Below are 26,919 nucleotides of genomic sequence, written 5' to 3' on the forward strand. Positions count from 1 at the left end.
GGATAGGATTTCTCTCTTTAAATACATTAAGGGGTAAACAGCAGGGAGGGAGAAGAGCAATTTAAGCTAAAGGACAATGTTGGTGGAAGAACAAATGGGTATAAAGTGGGTTTCCCTAGCGTAAAGAAGGACAGATAGGTATGAATAAACTTAGGTTGGCAATTAGAAGACAGTTTCTAACAATCAGAAGAGTGAGATTCTGGAACAGCCTTCCAATCACTCCAGAGTAGTGGAGACAAACAACCTAATTAGCTTTAAGATGGAGCTTGATATATTTATGAATGGATTATATGACAGGGTTGTCTGTGCTAGCAGGGGACTGGACTTGATGACCCAGCAGGTCCCTTCCACTCCTAATGTCCTGTAAAAGTGTCCAGACATGGAGTTAATCAGGAACTGTTAATCAAGAACAACTCTGCATGTAGACAAACCCTTATTGGGTCTGTGTTTCTCTGAGAAGAAAATAGAACCTGAAGACCTATTGGAAAGAAGCAGGAGGAATTGGTGTGGTGTGGGCATGGTTTTCTAGGTCATTGTGTCACAAAGCAGTGGATTTTTAACTCCACCCTAGAAAATAGGCAGGTGGGAATGGCCCTTGGGAGTCAAGGATCTAAGGAGCTAGGAGGGAAGAAGTGGGGAAGGGAAGTCCTAAGAACAGGCAAGCTCCGGGGGAAAACTTAGTGGGAGGTTTCTGTTGTGTTAATTGTTTTTGAGTTCCAAATAAAGCCAACTCTTAGAAAGGGTGTGAGTTTGGAAATGGAGTCTTTCTGCTCTATGGCGGACAGGGAGGGACTCAGCCCATCTACATGGAAGGAAGTGGTACCACACAAGAGTGGACGAAAGGTACACTTCAAATAAAAGCAAACTGAACTAACTTTTAGATTTACAGCAATTGTATATCATGCAGAGTCTTGCCTTCTGAGCAGCTTCATCCCACAAGTTCAGTGGTTTATTTGATATTGTATACAGTTTTTCTTAATATTTTATTAACTACATAGACCTATAGAATTTCCTTCTTGCTACAAACATTTTGAAGATTTTTTCCATCTATCATGTTCATGTTGTTAGCTCTACTTGGGTTTTGATTGCAACTCCTGTAGTTATTCTAAATAAGGAACAGTGGAAAATGATGAGTTTTGGTGTATGTGTGGGGAACAAAAATATTAGCCTCTTTGGAATTGTTTCTGTATAAAATGTCATGATAGTCTTGTTCCATGAGGTAACTTGGAAATTAATTCATATCCCCGTGGCAACGCTTGACATATTTCATATTAAGTCAATTAGAAATAAACCACATTTATTTCACCTTGTCACATTATTTAAACATGTTTATAGCAAAAGGTAAACTTCAGGGCTTATTTAATGAATCATCATGCCTTAATACTTTGGTTTTCACTGTCTTAGTTATATGAAAAATTAATGTTGTTTTGAAATGTTTTAAAATTACTTGATAGCTTTTTTCACAGTGTTAATTTCATCGTAAAAATATAACTCAGATTTTTCTGTGTTCCACAGTATTTTGGAAGTTTGCTTGTGATATTCTGTGTTGAACTGGCCTGCGGTGTTTGGACCTATGAGCAGGAAATTACGGTGAGTCAGAAAAGGAGGATACATTATTAAATAGAAGAAAACAAAGATTTTCATTAGCTAGCTATTCTCCAACTGCTGTAGTGTGCATCTTTGGTTATGGCTTTCTGTCAGTCTAGTATTAACTTCAGGCATTTCAGTTTGTGTTAATATAGGGAATTCTGGGAAACCAGTTCTTTCTAAAAGGGTCCAGTCTGAAATTTTCTCCCTGTGAGGATCAGATCCTTAGGGCCTGTTTTATTTATTGCTTAGACACGTTCCCATCGAAGTCAAGTGGGAGTTTTGATTCCGTAAGGATTGCAGGCTTAGGTTCTGTATTTTGAGGGGATTTGGGAGAGGGTTGGTCCAAGACTCTTTCACTTTGGCTAAATCTTGCTGTGCTGTATTGTAAATAGACAGTGCATTCATTCCATAAATGACTTACTGCTTGCTAAGGTTGTTAGTAATGTCTCCTTAAACTATAAATGCCTGTGTTTTAACGTGAAACATGTCTCAGCTATAAAACAGATTTCTTAAACTTCTAAGGAGGTTTTATCTCCAACTAGTATTTATAACTGCACCAGCCTTTAATTTTCAAACTGGAGACTTGTATCCATTATGAAGGGAAATGGCTAAGTACTGAACAGAAAACAAACTATCATATTATCCTGCTTGCTCCTATATCGTCTTGTCTCATTTTCAGTTTGATACCTATTTATGAGCAGAGTGACAAATTTCCTCCAAGCTGCCAAGATATGCTCATGACACTGGTCTTGTCAACAGCAGTCAGTGTGTAGCAATTATACTGCAGTAAAAAGGGAGGGAGCTCATTTGGTATTTGTACAGTACTGGAACCAAAGGAATTTCTGGCAGATCTGCACTCTGAAATTATGTGGCAGCATTTTGTATCAGAACTCATTCCCTTGCTATACAGATTCCAGAGCGGTGTTTTATGCTCCTAATATAACATCATTTAAATATATCACTTTGCTTAAATGTCAGGTTGCATTGATATCATACATTTTTTAAATTGGGAAGGTAGATCATAGGTATGACTCATCCCCTGGCCACAGCCACCATCCTCAGGGGTTTTGCCAGGGGCGACAGTTACAACTAACATCCATAGCTCTATAGGAGTCTTATCAGTAGAAGCTGCCTCTAGGAGGCATTGAACTGAGCATCCTTCAAGTTCACCAGCTACACCCTCCACCCCAGCCAAAATCATCCATATTTCAGGATACCTTAGATGGGCTAGGCCCCCTGCTGGATCTGGGTTGTGGGCACTTTGGCCCATTGTGACCTCATACCTCCAGACAGATATTCTACTAGTGGGACCCATAACCCTGGAATACACTAGTAGAAGCTACCATAGGTTATGGCATCAGTGACTTAAAAAACAAAAATAAGAAGTGATAGATCCATCAACCTCTAGGGAATTTTGTCCATCTGCCTTGTCCCATTGCCTAACCAGGCCAGAACCAGTCCAAAGATTCACCACCCCCAAGTTCTTCCACATCTGCCAGGGAAATTCAGTAATGTGGACTGTTAGCATATGAATAAATAGAACTAAATATCTAATCTGAGTGTTGAATGTTCAAACTGGTTAAAGGGAAGACTACAACAAGTCATACTGAAAGGTGAACTGTCAAGCTGGAGGGAGGTTATTAGTGGAGCTCCTCAGGGATCGGTCTTCGGACCAGTCTTATTTAACATTTTTATTACTGACCTTGGCACAAAAAGTGGAAGTGTGCTAATAAAATTTTAGATGGCACAAAGTTGGGAGGGATTGACAATACAGAGGAGGACCAGAATATCATACAAGAAGATCTGGATGACCTTGAAAACTGGAGTATTAGAAATAGGATGAAATTCAACAGTGCAAAGTGCAAGGTCATGCATTTAGGGACTAACAAGAATTTCTGTTATAAGCTGGGGACGTATCAGTTGGCAGTGACAGAGGAGGAGAAAGACCGGAGTGTATTGATTGATCATAAGATGACTGTGAGCCACCAATGTGTTGCAGTTGTGAAAAAGGCTAATGCTGTCCTAGGATGCATCAAGTGGGGTATTTCCAGTAGAGACTGGAAAATGTTAGTACCATTATATTGGTGAGATCTCATCTGGAATACTGTGTGCAGCTCTGGTCTCCCATGTTTAAGAAAGATGAATTCAAACTGAAATAGGTCCAGAGAAGGGATACTAGGATGATATGAGAGGAGACTCAGAGTTTGGCTTGTTTAGCCTCACCAAAAGAAGGCTGATGGGAGATATGATTGCTCTCCATAAATACATCAGAGGCATAAATATGAGGAAGGGAGAGGAGTTATTTAAGTTAAGCACCAATGTGGACACAAAAACAAATGGATATAAACTGGCCAGCAACAAGTTTAGGCATGAAATTAGACAAAGGTTTCTGACCATCAGAGGAGTAAAGTTCTGGAATAGGTTTCCAAGGGGAACAGTGGGGGCAAAAAAACCTAACTGGCTTCAAGACTGAGTTTGATCAGTTTATGGAGGGGATGGTATGATGAGACTGCCTGAATCCGTGTTTTCTTTGGGTATAAACTTTGACAACCCAGTGATGGGTGAAATGGCAGCTGTTGCCAGCTTAGGTCCATTGCCAAGAGCACCACAATCCTCCAGCACTGGCAGGAATAACCAGTGGCAAGAATCAGTGAGTCTGGCACAGCGTGAGCATGATGTACAGAGGATAGTCCAAATGATTTATCCCAATCCTGAACATGCTGTATTAGGAGAAGAGCGCATGGAGAGGCTGGTATCATTTGCTCGGAGAGTGGAAGGGGAGTCATATGAACAAGCAAACAGCAGGGAGGAATACCACCATCTACTAACTGAGAAGATCCATGAAATCCTCAGACACATACTGGAAGTACAAGAGAACAGGCTGCTGGGGCAGCAAGGACTTGGTGTACCGCCAGCTCCACAGCAGCAAGGACCTGGCATGGGTCAGCTGTAACCAAGACTATCTGCTAGCTTTGTGGACAGCTGAATGGCAGATCCCAACCTCCAGGAAGAACTGTCTGTAATATCCTCATCCACGCTGCCTCCTCTGGACAAGGTTAACAAATGACTACAATTGCTTAGTGTACACTTGGCATTATGTATTCAGATTTTTAAATCAAAGTAAGAGTTTAACATACTCTACTTCCCTACAAGCTTATTTTAATAAAACTCTTATTAAATCTCAAAAAAAAAAAAAAGGCATGTAGCCGATCTGCAACTGCTAGCAGCAAATATCTCCAATGGCTGGTGGTTGGACATTAGTTGGGGAGGGCTCTGAATTACTAAGAATTCTTTCACAGGTGTCTGGCTGGTGGGTCTTGCTGACATGCACAGGGTCTAACTGATCACCATATGTGGGGTTGGGAAAGAATTTCCCCTCGGGTCAGATTAGAATTTCCCCTCCGTTTTTTTTTTTTTTGCCTTCCTTTGCAGCATTGGGCATGGGTCACTTGCAGGTTTAAACTAGTGTAAATTGTGGATTTTCTGTAACTTGAAGTCTTTAAACCATGATCTGAGGACTTCAGTAACTCAGCCAGAGATTAGGGGTCTATTACAGGAGTGGGTGGGTGAGGTTCTGTGGCCTGCGACGTGCAGGAGGTCAGACTAGATGATCATGATGGTCCCTTCTGACCTTAAAATCTGTGAATCTTGATCTCTCTCCCCCTCCCTCCCCCCCCCGTGCTCTTACCATTTTGTTTCTTTTTCTTCATGGTTACTCTCTTATTGCTCTCTTTTCTTCTCTCCCCATATGCCCCATTGTTTGTTCCTCTGTCTTCAGTTGTTGTGATCCTCCTGCCCCGATTTGCCCTCATCCTACTACTGCTCATGCTGTGGGTTGGGCCAGGAACACAAGTCTTCCAGGCCCTCTACTCCCAAGCCCTGCTACTGACTGTCAGGCTCTGAGACCAAGCCCACTGAAGCAAAGCACTTCAGAACCCAGAATGCTCTTCAGCATGGTTTTACAATACCTACAGGTCACTTCCAGGAGCTGGCCAATCCAAAGAATGCAGAGCATGCAGGCCCTTCGTCTTCCACACTGGGCAGCGAAGAGACTCCCTAGAACTCCTTGGGGGAGCCCTGCTGCCAGGTTGGATTCAGTTTATAATGAAATCATAGGAGGCCTTGGTGAGGTTCGAGAATTAGTTTGCATTAGTATAGGGGTGTGTGTGATGCTCTTAAAAAGTGTCAGTGAGGCATAACCCCAATACTATCCCAGTTTGAGTCCTGTTTGGCATATATATTAGTCTGCCAAAAGCATCCCTGTATAAATAGTTTTGCTTCCAGCTTATGATAGCTCTCAGAATGAAAAGTGCCTTATGACTAATTTCTTCCATCCACAAGATTGAAAAGCCAGAGCAGGTTCTCCGTTTACTTGAACTTCAGTCAAGGCTTGATACTTACTAGAAAAATAGTAACATATTAATGCAAGCGAAAATTAAACAGCAGACAAGACCATAGAGAACTTTCATGCTCAAAAATCAAACCATAAACTTGAATTCTAGTTTACCTACACCATACAGGAAAGTGCCTCTAAAGGAATGAAGCCACGCAAATGATTTTCATGAACAGATGGTATATGTACTACTAAGTAAATTGGTTATTCAGGATTTAGTTAGTAGATATGTTCAAATGCATAGTTTGGCCTCTGGAATGTCAAGGTGACAAAGGTATAGATTCTAAAATCCCTTCTTAGCTCAGTCATAACTGCCTTGTAAGTTGGTTTTGTTTTACTTTTTAATTTCCTTCTCTCACTTTTTTGCATTAATTTGTGTCTGCTTTTAATTGTCTTCAAAAAAGTTGGATGCCTTGTATTATGTGCATAACCTTGGACTAGATTCAACTAAAATAAGATAATAAAAAAATCTCTAAGAAGCGTGATCTGAACTGCAGTGGTATCAAGTGTTATCCAAAGAAAGCAAAGACCTGATTTATAATTTAATATAAAGAAAAATGTGTTGAGTGCAAAAGTGAATTAATTTATACTAGTGACCAGCATAAATGTTTGAAGTATGAGTTGCATCTCTGGGACATTCCTGCTTTTGTAAGTAAGAGTGCTTGTTTTAGCACTCTGCTGCTAAGATGTATTTTTAATTTGGACATTTGCAAACCTCTTGAGATCATAGCCTCTGAGAACAACAACAACAACAAAAAACAGCTAATAGAATCCCCAGTGTGTCAAAGGTATTGTTGTTTCTGAGACATCATTTTATTTGTGAAATGACATGTGAAGACAATGCTAATTTCCTAATAGATGGAAATTGCAGTTATAACTAATCCAGATATAACAAATATTATTTAACAAAACACCCTATTTTTGGACTGAGGTCGTTCAGGCAATGAGAATCTCTTGTTTTATGTTTGTACAGTACCAAGCACAATGAGGATCTCCTTTGGGAGCTACTATGATATAAGTAATAAATGATAATTTAGGCCATGTAAAATTTCACAGAAAACTGTTACTGGAAGCATTAATTGAAAAAAGATAACTAAGTCCTAGCAGTTACCATTAATGGCTTTAGAATAGCTGGATATTTTTTCACAAAATATGTGAAAATAAAGCTCACTTTGAAACTGTGAGTTGTTTAAATGCAACCATTAAATCTAATGTGAGCAAGCTAAAAATAACATGAACAGTATGTGTATCTGAAGGACTACACTAAAGTACTCAACTCCTTTGTTAGGTTGGTGTACAATAAAAGTGGTCCAGCTGAAACAAAAGTCAATTTCTAATCTTAACGCTGACTACTTTTATATCAACTATAACAACCTTTGCTTCCTTTGTTATTCTCACAATGTTCCTGGTGCCTGGGGTCTTAAATAAAAGAGAAAGCAAGACATGCAATTAAAATACTCCAATTAAAAAAAAATTAAATGCTTTCCCAATAACTTGTTTGAAAAGAAAACATTTCAAAAAAATGGGAAAAAAAAGGCTTACTGAACAAAAGTTACTCTTGAATTTCTTGAAGCAGTATACACTCAAACTTGTACACGCTGGACTTGATTCAAAACTCTTTGATGTCAATGGAAGGAGAATGACCATATTGGGTCAGACCAATAGTCCATCTAGCCCAGTAGCCTGTCTTCTGACAATGGCTGGTGCTAGATGCTTTAAAGGGAATGAACAGAACAGGGCAATTTATTGAGTGATCCATTTCCTGCCATCCAGTCCTAGTTTCCAACAGTCAGAGTTTTAGTGACACCCAGAGAGCATGGGGTTGCATCCTTGATGATCTTGGCTAGTAGTCATTGATAGACCTATCCTCCATGAACTTACCTAACTCTTTTTTGAACCCTGTTATACTTTTGGCCTTCACAACATCGAGTTCCATAGGTTGTCTGTGCATTGTGTGAAGAAGTACTTCCTTACGTTTGTTTTAATCTGCTGCCTTTTGACTTCATTGGGCTTCACTGACTTCACTGGACTTTTGTGAGATACATGTTGATAATCATTTAATTGAAATTTACACATAACCCTTGGAAATGCTCTAAAATATATTATTTTTATTTATTGATATCTAGATCCCCTATTGCCATACACGTATTTCTAAACAAGCAAGTGACGAAAACAATATTTTTCTCACTATTTCTATTAATACAACTAAAGCTGTATGTTTAAAATCAAAACATTTATTTTCCTTTTTTTTTTTAACTGAGATGGCACATCCAAAGTAACTTGCATTTAGAACCTCAGGATAGACGAAAACTTTGGTTCTGTAGGTACAAGATGATTGATTTATTAGAGAACTCTCAATCTCTCTGTTATTTGAAACACTTTGTCTCTTCTTTTCAGGTCCCAGTACAATGGTCAGATATGGTCACTTTAAAAGCCAGGATGACCAACTATGGCTTACCTAGATACCAGTGGCTTACTCATGCTTGGAATTTCTTTCAGAGGGAGGTAAGAAGATAATCAGTTCATGAAATGTAATGGTGTGTGTGCACGAAGTGCTCCTTATCTGTTTGATGGAAAAAGGTTTAATTATAAATAAAAAGGCGAGACTTTTTCTGCAGGCTAACTGAGGACTTATATTTTGGTGTAGTCCTTGAAAACTATTGGCATACAACCTCTCAAATTCTTGTAAATTCTAGACAAATACACTGGAATTGTGTATTTTCATAATTTCACCTCCCTTCTTCTTGTAACTTACATTATTTATATATAATTCCAAGGATGCACTATAGCTGCATTCGTTCTCTATACAGATCATATTTCATTAAATGGACCGACAAAGACTTACAACAGTGGTTTTCACCCTGTAGTCCTTGGACCCCCTGGGGTCTGCAGACTATGTCTAAGGGGTCCACGAAAGGTTATTGTTACCATACATCAATGGTTTTCAACCTGTGGTCTGCAGTTCCCTGGGGGTCCACAGACTGTCTAAGATTTCCAATAGGGTCTACTTCCATATGAAATTTTTTAGGGGTCCACAAATGAAAAAAAGGTTGAAAACCACTGACTTACAACAGGGGTTCTCAAACTTCATTGCATCGCGACCTCTTTCAACAATAAAAATTACAACATGACCCCAAGATGGGGGACCGAAGCCTGAACCAACTGGAGCCCCCAGAGGAGGGGGCAAAGCTGAAGCCCCAAGGCTTCAGTCCCAAGCAGGGGCCTGTAATCTGAGTCCCGATGCCCAGGGCTAAAGCCCTCAGGCTTCGTCCCCAGGCGGTGGTGCTCGCGCTTCAGCTTCAGTCCCAGGCCCCAGCAAGTCTAAGCCATCCCTGGCAACCCCATTAACATGGGGTGGTGACTCACTTTGGGTTCCCGACCCACAGTTTGAGGACCGCTGACTTACAATATAAAAAACCACCTCCAGTACTGTGAGTGCAGTTGCATTGATTTAGAAATGTAGCTACCTGATTGCACCTGCAGATCAGATAGGTGTCTAAAAATGGTACAACTGCAGGCTCCTTTAATTGTGGATGCAATATTTGAGGCCTAATTAAAAATCTGTGCCAGTGTGTGTTTTAAAACTTTTACTGCATGTATATGCCACTAGTAATACAAAAATAAGAACATTCCTGAATTTAAATAATACCTTCAGTTCACTACTTCTCCTCTGCCAAAGATGGGAGCACCTAGGCCTATTTCAGTGAAGAATAGAAGTATGAAGAATTAAAAGTTGATTCACTGCATATACAGTAAAGTGAACATCCTATGTGGTATTTTAGTATTATTGTCCTCCCCTCTTACTGCATGCTTTGATTTGTAGCATCCTTTCTATGGATTTGCCATCTTTAAGACATTATATTGGTTGGAAAGGAGTATGAAAGCCTGTTTCTAAGCAGTTGCCAATAATGTCTCTTGGGTTGCAGTTCCATTAAAGTGTTCAGTTTTAAGTCCTGTCACCAGGGGGAAAAAACATGGCTTGAACATTGACATATTTGCTCTATAGCCTTCTGAAATACAGAACTGTATTCATTTTAAAGAATGAACTATTATGTCACAGAAACAGGGACATGTACAAGGTAAAAACCATTAGCTCCAGATACATGTTCACATGCAGGAAAAGAACTCTTTAAATGCTTGTCATTTGTGTTGCCTTTGTTAAAATGCTGAAATCTATCATTGTTGCAGATTTCCTGTTTATTTAAATATTTCCTGACTACACTTGATTAGTCTGTATTTGTGTTAGAACGTGAAAGAAAGAATAAATAAAGGATTAGAAGAGTTTAAGATATTTTCTGCTAAAGCTTTTCAAATGCTACTAGAAACACAGTAGTTCTTCATGTTTAGGTAGATTGAGAGAATCTGTCTATAGTCTCTACCTGAAACAATATAAACAATTCTTGATTTCCATGCACACTGCTTTATGATATCTTGGTTTAAATGTATGTGCTAGATAAAAAAGATGTCTTTATGTATTGGTTATCACAGTGTCACAGCAATGACCCTGTAAGTCCTAAATGACTCTTCCTCTGGAAAGGCTGATTTTTAAATAAATGAAAAATCAACTTCCCTGCCAAAGAACAAACCCTGACTCTCTGGGGGAAAAAGAAAAGAAAAGCCCTTTATAATAGAAATTTCTTGTGTTTAGTCCATAGCCAGAGGAAATGATTTCTGGAAAGTTTGAGGTTAATTGGACAAACTGTTTCAGCAGTACAGCACACTGCCTCGCTAACTGATGCGTTCTCATATTTTGAGCATTTTGCGCCAGATTTTTAAAGGAAGGAAATCAATGGACTTTAAGGGCCTAAATATCTTTAAAAATCTGGGCCTATGTTAATTCTTTTTGTCTGCTCTCAACTCAGGTATTGGATGTACTTATTTTCTGCATGAATGAACACTGGTGTATTGGGCCTTTTTTACGAAGTTGGAGTGCAAACTTCTTAGTTCATAAAGGATCAGTTTTTTATCAGCAGTGAGCTCTGTCTTCTGTATTTTAAAACTTCTTGGGAGAGATGTGAAATCTGTTTTTCTTAACCACCCCATTATATTTTTTAAGAGCAAATTGCTGATCCAATAACCAGAAAGGGTGACCTTGTTGCTAGGAAGGTAGAGAGAGGGAGAATTGGGGCTGGGAAGAGGACAGTGGGGAAGCAGAAGAATGAAAGTGAAAACAGATGGGGAAAAAAGCCCAAAGAAGGTAACATGAGGAGCCAAAGCTTGAAGTCTTCAGTCAGGCAAAACTCCCCAGCAATTCAGTAAGTCTTTGGCCTGAATGAAAAGGTAGGTTGAAAACCAAGTAAGAATTTAGTATTGGGACTCTGATGAGATGCAGAAGATAGAGGGGAAGAGAAAATTTAAAATTAACAGGAAAAGAGAGGTGGGTGGCAGCCATGCCAAGGTATGGTGGGAGGAAATGTGTGAGTTGGTGTCCAGGCAATGGACAGAGAACAGGGGATTGCACCAAGGAAATTTGGAGCCATTGCATCAGCCCTCTTTGTTGTGAATGCAGACTAGAAAATGAAATCCCATTACTATGTTATAAGCTTGTTACTGTGATTTTTATGATCTGTTATGGCATGTCTTGTGATCAGAGTTCCTACTATTATGATTCTTATATAGATTATAGTCTCCTGTGATACTTTATTTCCCCTCAAATTTCCTTCCTCCTGTTTTCCTTTTCCATTTCAGTATTTTTCTTAGCTTTTTTATTGTCTTCACTTTTTTCTCATTTTCTTTCCTTTCCCTTATTTTTGTCCCTTTCCCTGCTCTGACACATCTCTTCCTGTGCATTCCTCCCGCTCCCCCCCTCGCCCCCCAGATTTGCCTCCAATCTGCTCTAGCTTTATAGGGATTCTCCATTCCACTAGTGTCTCCTCCTATTAAACTTCTCTTGGCTACCCCCATAATGAGGACAGCAGCATTGCAGGCTTGGGCAATTTCTGTGAAGTACTAAGTAGGGCAGTGGTTTTCAACATATGCTCCACGAAAGGTGGTTGTTACCATAGAACAGTGGTTTTCAACCTATGGTTCGTGGACCACTGGGGGTCCATGGACTATGTCTAAGATTTCCAAAGGGGTCCGCACCTCCATTTAAAATTTTTTTAGGGGTCCGCAAATGAAAAAAGGCTGAAAACCACTGACCTAGGGGATTGGTGGGGAGGGAAAGGACAGATCACATATCAATGTAATTGGCTGATTTTTGGCTTGGTTATGTCCAGGCACAGCAGAGGCATCCATAAAATGAGGCTTTGTACAGGAGCTGCCGGAAACAATATCTGAAAACAATAGCCTGCATATGTCTGTCTCTATATAGATGTTTTAAAAGTTTGTTCAGTTTTTAGCTTTTATGACCAGGGAGCATCACACTGCAGTCACTGATCTTGGCTAACTTTTCCTTTGCAGTTTAAGTGCTGTGGAGTGGTGTACTTCACTGATTGGCTGGAAATGACAGAGATGGACTGGCCTCCTGACTCTTGTTGTGTTAGAGAGTTCCCGGGATGCTCCAAGCAGGCACATCACGAGGACCTTAGTGATCTTTATCAAGAGGTAGGGTGGAAAAAATAGCATTACACTTAAATATTTCAGAAGGGTGTGTACTTACATGTTCCTGTGACTTCCAAACTCATAACATGTAAGTCTGAAAAATGTTTGGTGTTCGTGCTGAGTTCTTTGGAATATTCCCTTCTTTTTTGGCAAGGATCTCTCACCATAGGGAGAGATGACTTCCCAAAGCTTGTCTCTTCCCTCTCCCCTGTCCTCAAACATTCACCCCATTCCCACTTCTGTATATTTTGGAAACTCCTCCTACTCTGAAGGTGCGCATTCCAAATATATGAGCATATATTGACAAATGGATTTCAAAAGATGGATCTGTTGTCATGCTTCTCATGAAAGGCTGTGGTAAGCAGAAAGATCTGTTGGTGGGTGGAAATGGAGGGGGAGATTTTATATAGTGGGCCATATTCATTCCTGGTATAACTCAATTGAAGCTACAAGGGTGGTACCATCATCTTAAAGATTAAGAATTTGGCCTCCTCTTTTTGGTTACTGAGGTAATAGAGACGTCTTCCATTGTTAAATGGGGTTATGCCCATAGCAGATATACAGAATCAGTGGATTTGTGGCCTGCCTTCAATTGAAGCTTTCAAAAATCTGTTCACCTAGAAATGAGATAAGGCATTAGCAATGCAGTTAGTACCTTGCACACGTCTAAGCCCTGAAATAGCTATTTTACATTGAATAATATAGTCACATGAGTCTTCCAGTTTTGACAAGCTGATTACTGAACCTCCAAATGGCTGTGGACATAGAAGACCACACACTAATTCATAAATTCCATTTCTCCAACTCACCAGGATGGAGAGAGATTTTAGGATTGTGAAGGTCCTCAGATACTACGATAATGATGACCACATAAGTACCTACACAGGAAGATGCCTCTGGCAAGTCCTTTGAAAATCCAAGAGCTCTGTTGATGCCTCAGTCAGCAGGGATCATGCACACAGACAAATAACACAGAATATACATGGAGACATTATGCCAAAGCAATAGTTTCCCATGGTCTACACTATTATTGCTGAGTTGTATATAATATTTTTTTTAAAAAGAATAAAAAATTGATAATGAGAGGGAATACATTTGAGCCTCAAGAGATTGATAGCATCACTTGAACAAACAATCAGTGTGTGCAGGATCAAAATATGTTAAAACTAAGAAAACACTTTCATTATTGATGCTCTTATCTCTTCTCATGCAGACTTGCTCTTGAGCCTGCCTCATCAAAGTATGCTGTTTTTGCAGGCATTATCACTTACGCTGGCAGAAAGCTGAACATCATTAGTTGTGCTCTCAATAGTACTATGATTGATGTCTCCAAGATGGAACAGGAACATAGTATACAGTATTGAAATGTGAAAAAGGACTTTGAGAGGAGAGCAAATGTTCATTTGCCTCCGTGTGTATGTTAGGTATGTGAAATAAGTTTGAGTTTGTGGTAATCAGGAATAGCATTTGATCTTATTTCAAAACTTAAATCACTTGAATTTCTTAGACAGTATCCTGGAACAGTTGTAGTTTCTACTTGAACATAACAATCATATTCTGTGTGAAAAACAACCAAATATTAAAAGCATGTACAAGTTTTATTTTGTTGATAACTTAGTATTTTTCATTGCTTAAAAATAAAACAAAAAACCTAAGAGTCAGAATAGATTTTAACTTTACACTTAAGACATAACATTATAGCAATAACTTTGCAATTCACTACTCAGGAATTTATGGTGATGTTGCATTCTTTTGACACTTTACTTCTGTTTGCTCACTTTGGACCTTTGGAGAGTTTGAGCAAGAATTATGCATATTAAAATAATATTATAAATGTTGCATGAAACAGATCTGCCTTTGCATTTTTATAAGGTTTAACCAAGGCTAATATTAATAATATTATGTAGCAAGACTAGTCATCTTTCAAGAGGTCTTTTACTATTTCTGTGAGTGGAAGAGGGGGGAAAACAAACCCTGTAAAGTGAATATATTTATTGGCCAGGACATTGAAGTTAAAGCACTTTTAAATCTGAATAAATGAGTAGTTAAATGTGTTCTCCTTTGGAAGAGGTGTGAAATCAGATTCTTTCCACTTTGAGGATGATGAAGAAACATTTGCCAAGCACTTTTTAAAATCATGGTTTTTAAAAACCCCATTATATACAACAGACTTTTTAGAAATTTAAAAGCGCAATTTTGCTATTTGGCAAACACTTTATCTCTGCTGTCAATCATCTTCCCCCAATGTGCATGTTGTGCTTCAGTGGGTCTGAAACTATATGGTCTCTGTTTTGGCTACTTCCTTCTCTTTAGCATCATCATCAATAATATTAATACTCTTCTGAAACTAGGATTGATTAGTTAACTTAGGTTTCCTTTGTTGACTGTAGCAGAGCAGGCTACAAACCATTGTCTGGCCTACATAAAGTTTTGCCTCTTTTTGTTTGTTGTTTAATTTAGTGACATTGGTGAACTGAAAATATCTAGCATTAAATTTTCCATTCCTCTCAAGCTACACTCAGTTCAGAAATGGGAATGGTGTAGGATGTTCAAGTGTAACTGATGTAAGTTAGAGTAGCTTCAGGAAGCTCATGTCACTTGGAAAAGACTGCATTAGCAAGGAGGAGCTTTCTCCACTCACTGGGGAAAAAGTCTCTGTATGCTTTTCAATGAGTCCTTCTGATATCAAAGGTTTTGAACAAAGCTCATGAGCCAAAAATTATATTGATTCTAAGAATGTCATCCTAGCCCAGATAGGTATAGCCCAGACTTGGCTTTCCTGCTGATCCCATCAGGCTGAAAATCTGGCTTCAGACCATCACTCAGAATCAGGGCATATTACCCCATCCCAGTTTATTACAGCTTGGCTCCTTACAAGGTTGAGCCTTTAATTATGGTGTCTCTAAGTAGATAGCTGGCTCTTGTCCTTCAGGCATCTTAGAAGCAATTTACCAGAAGGACTTTCTTCTCTGAGTGGAAACGGTTTATCATGTGGTGGAATCAGATCTCAATGGACCTCTTTATCTGCCTGGTACAAAAATTGTTTGAGTACCACCTTCTTGTTTTATTTGAGTAGGTTTATTTAATTACAATATGTTTTGGCCTTTTGGTTCATTTGGAGCTTAACACTTTTAATGCAACCCTGATGAAATCTCCTTTTGAACCATTCAGTTCCTAGAAGCTGAGTTCCTAAGACATGGAAGGTCATTTTCCTGGAGACAGTGAGTTCAGTTCATGAATTCCTCGGTGGAAGGCCAGAAGGAAACATAAGAGTCATTTAGTCCAACCTCCTCCATAGCACAAGGCAAAGAATGCCATTTGACATCATGCACAGTAACTGATGGTCGAACTAGATGTATCTTTTAGAAAGACACCCAGTCTTGATTTAAAAAATCAATACATCACTATTATGTAGAGATTTTCAACTGTGGATCTCACATCATTTTATAAAGGAAAGCTATGTATCATTATCTCCATTTTACTCACTGGGAAAATACAGCACAGAAAGGTGAAATGTCTTGTCCAAGTCATATAGCAGGTCAGTGACAGAAACAGGATACAACCCAGGTCTCCTGACTCTTAACCCATTCTCCTGTACACTGGAATACGTTGCCTCATAAAATGAGAGTGCTTGAGGCCCAAGAGCCTTATCCACCTTGTTATACCCAATTAAGAAGAATCAGGTGGTGCTAAGGATTCATCCAGGACTCCTCTCTGAGGTGGGGTCAGAAATCAACATCCATGGCCTATTGTTCTGCCAACATTCTTTCCACTCCCACGTCCTCATTCCAGTGAGTCCTTTCTCCCTGTGCTTGATGTCCACAGTCTTTTTTGTTTCAGTTGGAGCAGACTAACATCCTTAGATAGGGCAACTAATTTTCTATTGCAATGACCTTTGTGATCTGAACCTTACAGGACATGCCAAGGCAAGACTGCTTGGCTTGTGGATGTCTCCATCACAGACATCTGAAAGGCAGCTACATGGTTCTCCCTCCACCCCCATTCCCAAAGCGTTATTGGATTAATTCATCTTCCAGGAAGGAATCCTATTTTGGATTCTTTGCTGCAGAATTGGTTCCAAGTTAAGGCAGGCTATGCTTCTTCTCTTCCACCACAAAAAATATTTTTGCTTCATGTTAAGTGGCACCATATTTTCAGTTGGCAAAAACATTTTCCCCATGAGTTTGATCCTCTAGTTTTGGGTTCATTCAGCAGGCCTGTACTTTAACACCTGATGCTGTGTTTTGAGAGGTAACTTAATAGTCTTTTTTATGATGGAAAAAAGTCTGTGTTTGGCTTGATGTTGGGCATTGACATAGCTGCTGCTCAACACAGCTGTGCTATAATTTTCTTTTGAGATATCTCCTGAGCGTCTTATTCTCGAAGAGTCAGTTACCTGTAATGCTGGTGTACAGAAGATATCGTCTTGCCGGAATCCTGCTCCCCCACCCATTGCGCTGCAGATTTTGGAAGTAAACTTTTTCAGAGTTGTTTTTCCTCTTACCCTTTTTTTGCCTTCTGAGCTATTATTTTTTGCATATGTTGATCTTTGTGAATTGGTTTTCTTTTCGGGAGCTTCACTTCCTGTGCAATTGAAAGAATAGACTGGAACATTTGAAGATCAGCAGTAATCAGAGGGTGATGTAAGACCACAGTAGTGGGCTTGGTGTGCGCGCTACCTGCCTTCAATAGATTAAAAAAATATAGGAGAATTCAGCTGTTCTAAAGATAAGAAGCTAAGGCCTAGGCATAAGAATCCTGAAAGATGTTATCTTCAGAGAAGCAAAATTACAGGTAAGTATCCTTCCCTTTTATAATCTGTTGAACTCTGATTACATATAGGAAGCAGATCTGTTAACTAAGTTGGTGTCATTTGTACGTAGTCACTTTCAGTGTAGAACTAAACTTTTCTAATCTGATTTTCATTTACACTACAGCCACTTTTCAACACTGAGTTTTAAAGTGGGTGTAAAAGTATTTTTTGCCTACTTTAAGGCCCCTTTACACTGCCAGCAGTGTAAAATGGCCATAGTATAAATGAGAATAAGGCCCTAAATCTATAACTTTGCAAGCTTGAGAAAGTAATACTATACTGAATGATCATTACAAATTGTTATAGTTGGTATTGAGTTGTCACTAATGTAAGAGCTGTTCTTGACATAGATTTTTACTTCAGCCTAGGAGAGTATATTTATATGTCCTTTAATTACAGTTTACCAACTCTGAGTATATAGAATACGCATAAATAAAATGTATAAATTGAGGATAATGGGAATGGCTGGATAGTTCTAGTTTTGGAAACTGATTTTGAATGTGAACCAGAGCAGAAATGTAAGAGCATCATTAAGTGGAAGGAGGCAGCCTAGAGAGATCTGGTATAATTTGTCTTAGTTACATGTCTGTACTGCAGGAGCTGTAGGGATTAATGCTGTTGCTCTCTGATGCTGATGTTTCCTCTAGGCAGCAGATGAACTGAATTTGAGTACTGCTGTGGGTAAGCATTTTTTAACTGTGACCAGCATGAACTTTAGTTCCTCATAAGTTATCAGAAAATATTAAATGCAGCTAGTTTCTTCACAGTTAGAAACAAATTTGTAGCAGCATAATTGAAACAATGTATTTTGCTTAGGAAAACATGCCCAAGTGACTTTCTTGTTCTGTATCAGTTTGAATTAAAGGTCTTTTGCTGCAAAGATTTTTGTTTTAAAATTTCGTAGAAGCCCAAATTTGCTTTTTGTTCTGCTCTGAGTCTCACCTGTGTTAGAGCACTGACAGAATGAAACTGTTGAAAGTCTGTCTTGTATTACTGTGATTAATACTGGAAAGATGTCAAAGTCCTTTAATGTATTCTGGCATAATGTTTTCAGAATATGTGGGAATAGTTCATTCATTTCAGATCTAAGTAAGGGACCTGTTGACTTCAGTGGGAGTCTGCATGTGAAGCACTTGTAGAATCAGGCTGTTAGTCATGTAAACCGGCATCTATGATTGTGGCATTTGAAATAAATATTGGTTTCTGGAAGCATTTAAGATGACTGGAATACTAACGTGGTCATGCTCAGTGTTAAAAACCTGTTATTTTGGCCAGTTACTTATTTGTCATAAGACTATGTGGAATAGATTAGTAGGGTCATAATCACAGAAACAACATTTTGAAAATAACATGACCAACCCGATGGCTTATTGAAGTGTCCTATTGGTACTAGTGACTGTGTGCTTATGTCACACTATCCTGTGCAGACCTGTGTCTCTGTGAATTTCCCCTCGCTTGCCCTGTGTAGAAGACCCACCTTTAAATCTCTGTAGAGTTCAGGGGTGGGATAGAGCTGGGTTGGGCGGAAGGAGCTGAAGTGCCACTCTCCACAGCATTTTCCCCTGGGGTTGATTTTAATGTGGAAATCTGGGCGGGGATGAAATATAATTTGCAGTTGTATTACCTCCTACTGGTTCCCCATGTACAGTTATTACTGAGCGGCTGCAGAGGGGCCCTGGCTGTGGCTCTTCCTGGACACATCCTGCTAGGGTGAAAGGGCCTCCCTTTCCCACAAATCCATGAGATGCATGGCCAGGACAGGGGACTGGACGCCTGGGCATAAAAATCTGTGTCCCCCTGTAGCGGGGTGGTTACCCCGCTCCTGCCCCGAAGGGCTTAAAACAGCCAGGGAGAGGGCTGTGGCAGGGAAAAGCTAGGCTGATTGGGGAAGTAGCTATCCACAGCTGGGCTATGCCCCAATCAGGCCTGGCTGGTCCCTATAAAAGGCTGTGAGCCAGAGGCCCAAAAGAAGTCTCCCTCTGCCTGTAGAGGGAGAAGGGCCTGGCTGCAGGAAGCTAGAGACAGGGTACCTGAGTGGAGCAGGGCCGGGGAAAGGCAGAGGAGCTGGGGAGCTCCAGCCTGGAAAGCCCCAGGCTGTGGCCTAGCATTGGGCTAAAAGGTACTGGTGGCTGCAGAGGGCAGCCCAGGGGTAGGCCAAGGCAACAGGTCCAAACCCAACCTTACCAGTGATGAGTAGGCGGATACTGCAGTCTGCCCCAGGGTGTGGGGCTAGACAATGACGGGCAGTAGCCTTATACTGAGGTGAGGTGGGAACAGTGGGTGGGGGTTCCCCGGGTAGGGGAGACCCTAAAACTGAGGGGTTACTGCCAGGGGGCAGCACCCCAGGTAAAAGGGCACCGGGATCCAGGGAGGGACACAGGGGCCAGAGGACAGGCAGATCACTGGCCTGCAGAGGGTGCTCCGACAGCTGGAACGAGCTAATTCCCAGAAGTCACCAGCAGGAGGCACCGCAGGGGTGAGTCCACTCCTCTACACCCCGCCTCCCCAAAACTTCTCTTTCTCAAGAGAGACTGGTTCAAGGAAGACTGTGCAAGGCTCCTTAGATGTTTTTTTCCTGCAGGGAGAAGACAGTCAGCCTTGGATATTTTGGTTTGGGTGTTTTCCTGTAAAATTATTGTCTGCATCAGAAGTTATCAAACTGTGGTCCAAGGAGCACTTGGTGATGGTGTGCAGAGAGCTGGGTGGTCACGTGGTCCTCACTCTGCCTTGATTTTACATTTTAAAAAGAGCTGAAATGCAGTACTTTCTTAATAGTACTTTTCCATGTCAGGAATGGCTGTAGCTGCATGCTGGGATATTATGTGATCATGAATGGGAGGAGAGGAGCTGCGTGGAGTGATCACCTTAATAGGATGCTAAGGGCTTGTCTTCAGTATAGCTAAATTGACGCTGCTGCAATCGACACTGCAGCCTCGATTTAGCAGGTCTGGTGAAGATGCAATAACTCGATGGAAGAGCGCTTGCCCATCGATATAGCCCAGCGTAGACACCGCTGTAAGTTGATTTAAGCTATGTCGACTTCTTTTACGCAACTTGCGTAACTTAACTAGCGTAACTTAGATAGATTTACTTTGTTAGTGCAGACAAGGCCTTAGATTGCAGTTCTTTTTGACAGGGGCCATCTTTTGTTCTATGTTTGAACAGTACCTTCCACAATGGGCTCCTGGTCATGACTGGGGCTATTGGGTGTTATGGTAATAGATATAATAAATAAGAAGGTGATGTGGCCTTCAGTATAAAATGTTAAAATAATTCTGATTGGCAGAACAGCACTGAGGCATTCAGACCAGTTTGCTGAGGAAGAAGAGTGATTTTTGGGGAGGATGAATGACAATACTGTCTGTGTGTAGGGAAGCTACATTGTTATGGACTGGTAAACTTCATCAGTGCAATTTTTCACAATATTGTTCTCGTTGCTGTTTTTTAGTTACAGTACTGATAGTTTGTGTTAAACGTTCTATTACCCAAGAACAAAATGTTTTCAAATAGGTTGAATATGTTACTATACTGTATGTAGCAATAAGATGCTCAGCCCAATATAAGATACAGGAATAAAAACAGTCCATGACCTAAAGGTTTCACAATTTAAAAATCACAAAGAAGCTGTATGTACAAATGAGCCCAAAGTCTGGTTAGTTTTAGAGTATAGCCCTGGTGAGTTGCCCTAAGTATAAAACATACATGGGTGGGGTTTTTGCAATGAATAGAGGCTGTTAGTTGAAGAACGAGGAGCTGGAATAGTAAAAATGTACTTTGTGAGTAAGGAAAACTACTTGTATCTAATACTTTGGAGAAACTGATCAAGAATCCTTCTGTAAAGGTTGCCTTCCTTCAGTTGTTTCCACAGTCAGAAAGACCATTTGGCTTTGTACTGTCACTGGAAAGCATTACTGTAACTAATTTTATCCACTGTCTAGGCTTTTTCTACAGAAGTCAAGAGCTCAGAATTAGAAGATGATACATAGTGTATGTAGCTAAAACCCTTGAGTCTGGGAAAAGCCATGATGAGGTTATACAGTTTGAAAAATCTTTGCTTAGGATATTGGTTTAATTTCTATTGATGGTGTTATAAAAATATGTTCTGTTTGGAAAAATCAAAAAGGAGTTAAAAAAGTTGATCTCATGATTAAAAAGCTTAATAGCAACAGCTTAAAAAAAGCTTTATAGCAACAGGCTTAAAAAGTCTGCAGTTTAGAAAAAAGATGAGTAAGAAAAGATTTGATGGAACTGTCTTAAATATTGGAAAAAATAATTACTTGAGTTTTTTTCAAAGTAAACAAGGTTGATAGGATCACAGATTAGATGAGCAGAGGTCATGAGTGGAGAGAAATATGGAACAAACAGATCTCTGGGAGGTTTGAATTAGATCCTTGAAAGGATTTTGAGACAATATTGTGGAAAGGGAAAAGAAGCAAGCAAAGCAGTTTTACAAAGCATGGTTTTAAGAATGGAAATGTGACCCTTGATGGGTCAAAAGGCCAATAGTAGATACTATATCTGTTTAAAAATAAGCATTGGGAACTCTGAGGTAGATCCAAATAATGTTGACTGACTTTTTTGTTATCTGTTTTATTCTATAGGGTTGTGGTAAAAAAATGTACACTTTCTTGAGAGGAACGAAACAATTGCAAGTGCTGCGATTTCTAGGAATCTCTATTGGAGTTACACAGATTCTGGCTATGATCCTCACTATTACTTTGCTGTGGGCTCTATATTATGACAGAAGGGATCCTGGGACAGATCAAATGATGTCCTTGAAGAATGACACCTCACAACACCTGTCATGTCATTCAGTAGAGCTGCTGAAACCCAGCCTGACAAGGATCTTGGAACATACCTCCATGGCAAACAGCTTTAACACACACTTTGAAATGGAGGAATTGTAGGTGATACAAATGAATGTGTGAAGTCACAGAGTTATGGGGCTTTTGTTTTGTTTTTCCCCTGTTCTGTCTTCTGCATTTTTAAGTATACCATTCTGTTTCAGAAAATGGCTAATGAACAGAAATGGAGATACCTCCATGGAAGGACAGTTGATCAAAGATCTGTCTCTCAGCTTCTTAGAGCTATGAAACAATTGTTTTGCATAGAAAGCACCATTTACTGGATGCAGTAATATTTATCCATCAGATGTACAGCATATAAGACACTGATATCTACACAAGTAGATAGACACTACTAATGACACTTTAAAAAAAGAAAGCATCATATAAAGTAGAAAGATAACTGTCTTCCATAGAAATGCCTTTATTTGAGAGGCAAACAAAATGGACTTTTGAACACATTTCTACTAAATCATTGGGAAAATGTTCAGGGATACATGTGGATATAAATGGTTTTTTTTTGTGTGTGTATATATAGTAGAGCTACAATTCAAGTAAATGCTTGGGTTTAAAAATTGCAACATCTGTAAAAAGAGTAAATTTTTTTCTTTTTCTTTTTTTTTAACAGCACCTTTATTTTAGCTGTTTCATTTAAAGATAATCTAAAAACCTCTATTTTTATCCTAAGATGATTGTTTAATTTTTAAATTAAAACACATTAAACAGAGGTTTTAAAAACCATGAATATGATCAGTATACTTTATTATTCTAAATGTGACCTAATTTTAGAAAGTGTTTGTTTTTCAAAACAGTATGTTCTTTGGACTGGATTTATTTAGTATAAATAAAATATATTTTCTTTCCAAACTAGGGATCAGTATAAGATTAGCAAATCTTTACAGATAGACTCTTCTTTCTCCTACTCCTCCTTTCTCCCCTCCAGATAAAAATGAAAGACTATAAGGAAAACAATGATCTACTGGTTTATGGTTTTGGATGCAATTGCAATAAATGTAATGTAAGAGTAAAGGAGAAATTTCACTCCAGCCTTTTCTTCATTGAAAGTTCTCTGTTGACTCAAATTGCCAAATGGCAACAGAGTTACAATCTATTTATTGAGGTGGGAAAAGTGCATTTTACTGTATTTTTATGTAAATGTTTATTTCATAGGATTATTTTTTACAGTCAAGCTCTTGAAAATTGTGTTTATTCCAATACCAGTGCTTTGTGACAGGTGGGGTTTTTACACAGTATTGAAATTTTAAAGTTTTTTTCCACTTGTTTTGAACTGTGTAGAAAAACAATAAGGTGCCCTATGGCAGCTAATAAAATCACTACTGTCCAGAATGTTGTGATGGCTTCTTTGTTTATGTATCCGAAGAAGTGGGCTGTAGTCCACGAAAGCTTATGCTCTAATAAATTTATTAGTCTCTAAGGTGCCACAAGTACTCCTGTTCTTTTTGCGGATACAGACTAACACGGCTGCTACTCTGAAACCTTTGTTTTTAAAGTTAAAGAGAGTGGGTGCTTTTATCCTAGTAATTTAACTTTAAAAAGCTCCATGTTAAATGTCCTTACTCCTGTCAGTTTGTCACTATTGTGTATTTAATGTTAAACACACAAATGTTAAATGTAGACATTAGCTGTGAATTTCATTGTTTTTTGACCTTTTCATAAAAGTTTCAAGTGAATGGGAAGCTAGGGAGCCAGTTCAAAGTTTAACCTTTCTTCAATGATCTGTGTGTGTGCTTAAATCCTCTGCAGGCATCCCTCTCTGAGGTGAAGCTCCTGCTATGGGCTGTCCCAAGCCAAATTACAGTGTAGCTTTTGGACTCTACCTTCAGAGTGATCATGTTTATATCAGGAGATAATGCTGGGGGGAAATAAGTGGGTTTTGGAATGCCACTGTGATGCAAGGAAGTTATTGAGTCCACTCCCCCCAGTCCCACCACATCAGTCAAGGTTTCTTCTGCAGCAGCCCACCATTACTAAGGGCCATGGAAGACTGCTCTGCAGCTCCTGGCAAGGGGATGACTGAGATCAAAGTTGTGCAAGAAATGATGCTTTCTTAAGAGCAGTTTTCCCTTTTCCTCAGTTTTGTATTCTCTATTTCCCTTGCCCCATTCCCTCTGTCATTTCCTGTTACGTTTCTCCCCCTCCCCCCACCAGTTTAGAACCTGATCCTGCAAACACTTTCTATTAGGCTTAGTCCCGCTGAAGTTAATGCTTCTCCTTCCCAGGTATGTTATGAGGATTTATTTATTAATGTTTGAGACACTCAGATGGACACCTTAGGGAAGTCTGTAAGTAGAATAAATACATGCTTTTGAATAGGTGAGAAATCCACATAAAGAACACCCTTTAGTTCAGAGTGTCTGTCTAACTTTCCTAATGATCTCATATACACATTGAACAGGGGCTGGTGTAAGAAAAGCACCCAGTGGCACCCCACACAAGTAGATCTGCAGGGCTGAAGAACTACTGCCAGAAAATGCCCTCTGGGTTGTTTCTGACAGAAAAGAATGAAGCCATCAAAGGGTGGTGCCTTATATTCTTGCTATGGCTCTTGGGTGATTGTGATTGTATCTAAGGATACGTCTACACTTACCGGAGGGTCCGGCAGCAGGCAATCGATGTTCTGGGATCGATTTATCGCGTCTAAACCAGTATCCCATATCGATCCCGGAAGTGCTCGCCGTCGACACCGAAACTCCAGCTCGGCCCGAGGAGTACGCGGCATCGACGGGGGAGCCTCCCTGCTGCGTCTGGACCTGCGGTAAGTTCGGACTAAGGTACTTCGAATTCGAATTTGCGTACCCTAGTCCGAAGAGGGGGGTTAGTGGGGACCAGGCCTAAGAGTACCACTACATTGCTGCAGCTGGCCCAGGCCAGCTGATTTGGGTTCCCAGGGCTCGGGCTGTGGTGCTAAAAATTGCAGTGTAGACATTTTGGGCTCAGGCTGGAGCCTGGGGTCTGAAATACCATGATGGGGTTGGGTCTGAGAGTCTGGGCTCCAGCTCAAGCCCAAACATCTATACTGCTTTTTTTTTTAACCCTGCAGCCTGAGCCCTGTGAGCCCAAGTCAATTGACCAAAGCTCTGAGGCTTGGTGCTGTGGGGTTTTTATTGTAGTGTGCATGTACCCTAAGGCAGCTGGTAGAGCTAATATTGGCATGCACACCTCATCTTAATTCATTGTGGGTAGATCATTGCCAATAGAACAAGAGAGGTCTCTGTGCCATAACCAGATTTGGCCCTGATCAGTAAGGATTCTGTTTGTCAGTTGGCTGTGTCAGTTTGTCTGTTGTTCTGTTTCAGTCGGCTTTGGTATCTGTGGAAAAAGTAGTATGTGAAGTCTGTATCATAATGCAAACACACACATGGATCAGAGTAAGGTTGATCAGGCAACCTTAATTCTGGGCAATGCCTAACTTCTGACTTTGCAGCCTTAATGTTCTTTTAACACAGTGTTTTGTGTGTAATAAATACATATGCTGGAGGAGAGACCTGTTTTCAGGGGAAGGGTTCAGAGGAGTTTACTGGGGTGACAGCTGCTCTCTCCTCTTTTTTCAGTGAGGGTCACAGTCTTGGGAGTCCTTTTGGACCACCAGCTTCTCCATCCCAAAGCAGCAACAGTAGCCGGGGGGATTAGGCATGCAATATCTTTCTTCTCAGGTGTGTACTTTTCTATAATTATCCATGTGCATAGTCTCCAAATTGTGCAGTGGCAGGTGGGCTACCCTCAGCAGCTCCTCAGAAGCATCAATTAGTGCATATAATGGTCATCTGCTCCAGGATCTTTCCATGTGTAGGACATTACACCTGTGCTTTATAGACTTCACTGATTCCTTATCCTAATTACAGGGGGAGGGTGTTGATCTATATCAAAACCCTCCATCAATTAAATCCATGCTAATGGAGGGACCACCTCTCTCCCTGTACACCATTGCCAATGGAGATGAGCTGTCAGTCCCCATATTGGGATTTGCTGATATTTGCTATATTTGAAAGTGGCTGTGATGGACGCTACCCAGTGGTGGGAGTAGCAGTGATAGAGGGAAGTGGGGAGGGGCATCTGGCCATCTATGCCCTCCCTGGCCTGCTCACTTATCAGAGCATCAGGGAACCCACTCAGAGACACCGGGCCCTTCCCATGGCATTGCACAGCCATGCAGCCACTACTGGCCCCAGCATCAGGCTCCCAAGAATGAAGCTTTAACATCCCAGCCCTCCTGGAAGCCGAACAGCGGCAAGGATGGGGGGGAAGGAGGTGCACACACTTTAAGTGACTCCTGAAGTCAGAGCCAGCATTTTGACCTTTATACCTTCAGTTTTTGGACTCTTGGCAAATACTGACTGGTAATATTCTTCCTCCCACACTCAGCCAACCCTTCCTTCTTCTGCGTGCCAACCTCTTGTCTTTCCTGCATTCTGTTGTCTACATCTCCCCAGTGCCGCACTACTCCCCAAAGTTCCACAGTCCCTATGTATGCAAGCAACACACACAAATACCTCCATGGGAAGTCAGTGAACATGTGACATGTTCACATGTGACAGTAAGTAGTGCATAAATGTCTGAAAGATGCAGTGATGACCTTAAATTGTAGAGATGCTTCAAGTGGGACACTGAAGAAACCACTCACATGGGTAAATTTACACAGGAGCAGGCCCTGTATTTGTACAGCAGGTAGCATAATGGGAACCTTTATCGCAATTGTAATATCTGGGTTCTACTGG

At 40.3% G+C, this 26,919-nt stretch overlaps 1 protein-coding gene across 2 annotated transcripts in view; it reads left to right on the forward strand.

The window, feature by feature from the left end:
• TSPAN12 (tetraspanin 12) overlaps positions 1–23,527 on the forward strand; it is a 64,419-nt gene extending 40,892 nt beyond the window's left edge. The window contains exons 5-8 of one of the 2 annotated variants that reach the window (XM_034768617.1): positions 1,516–1,590; positions 8,381–8,488; positions 12,386–12,529; positions 21,941–23,527. In XM_034768617.1, coding sequence (XP_034624508.1) covers positions 1,516–1,590; positions 8,381–8,488; positions 12,386–12,529; positions 21,941–22,246 — 633 coding nt within the window. In that variant the 3' untranslated portion in view covers positions 22,247–23,527. The remainder of the gene's footprint in view (positions 1–1,515; positions 1,591–8,380; positions 8,489–12,385; positions 12,530–21,940) is intronic. The other variant, XM_034768626.1, reaches the window with a different exon arrangement.
• Positions 23,528–26,919: the final 3,392 nt, after the last annotated feature.

The sequence above is a fragment of the Trachemys scripta genome, chromosome 1, assembly GCF_013100865.1.
Source record: "Trachemys scripta elegans isolate TJP31775 chromosome 1, CAS_Tse_1.0, whole genome shotgun sequence".
Taxonomy (NCBI): domain Eukaryota; kingdom Metazoa; phylum Chordata; order Testudines; family Emydidae; genus Trachemys; species Trachemys scripta.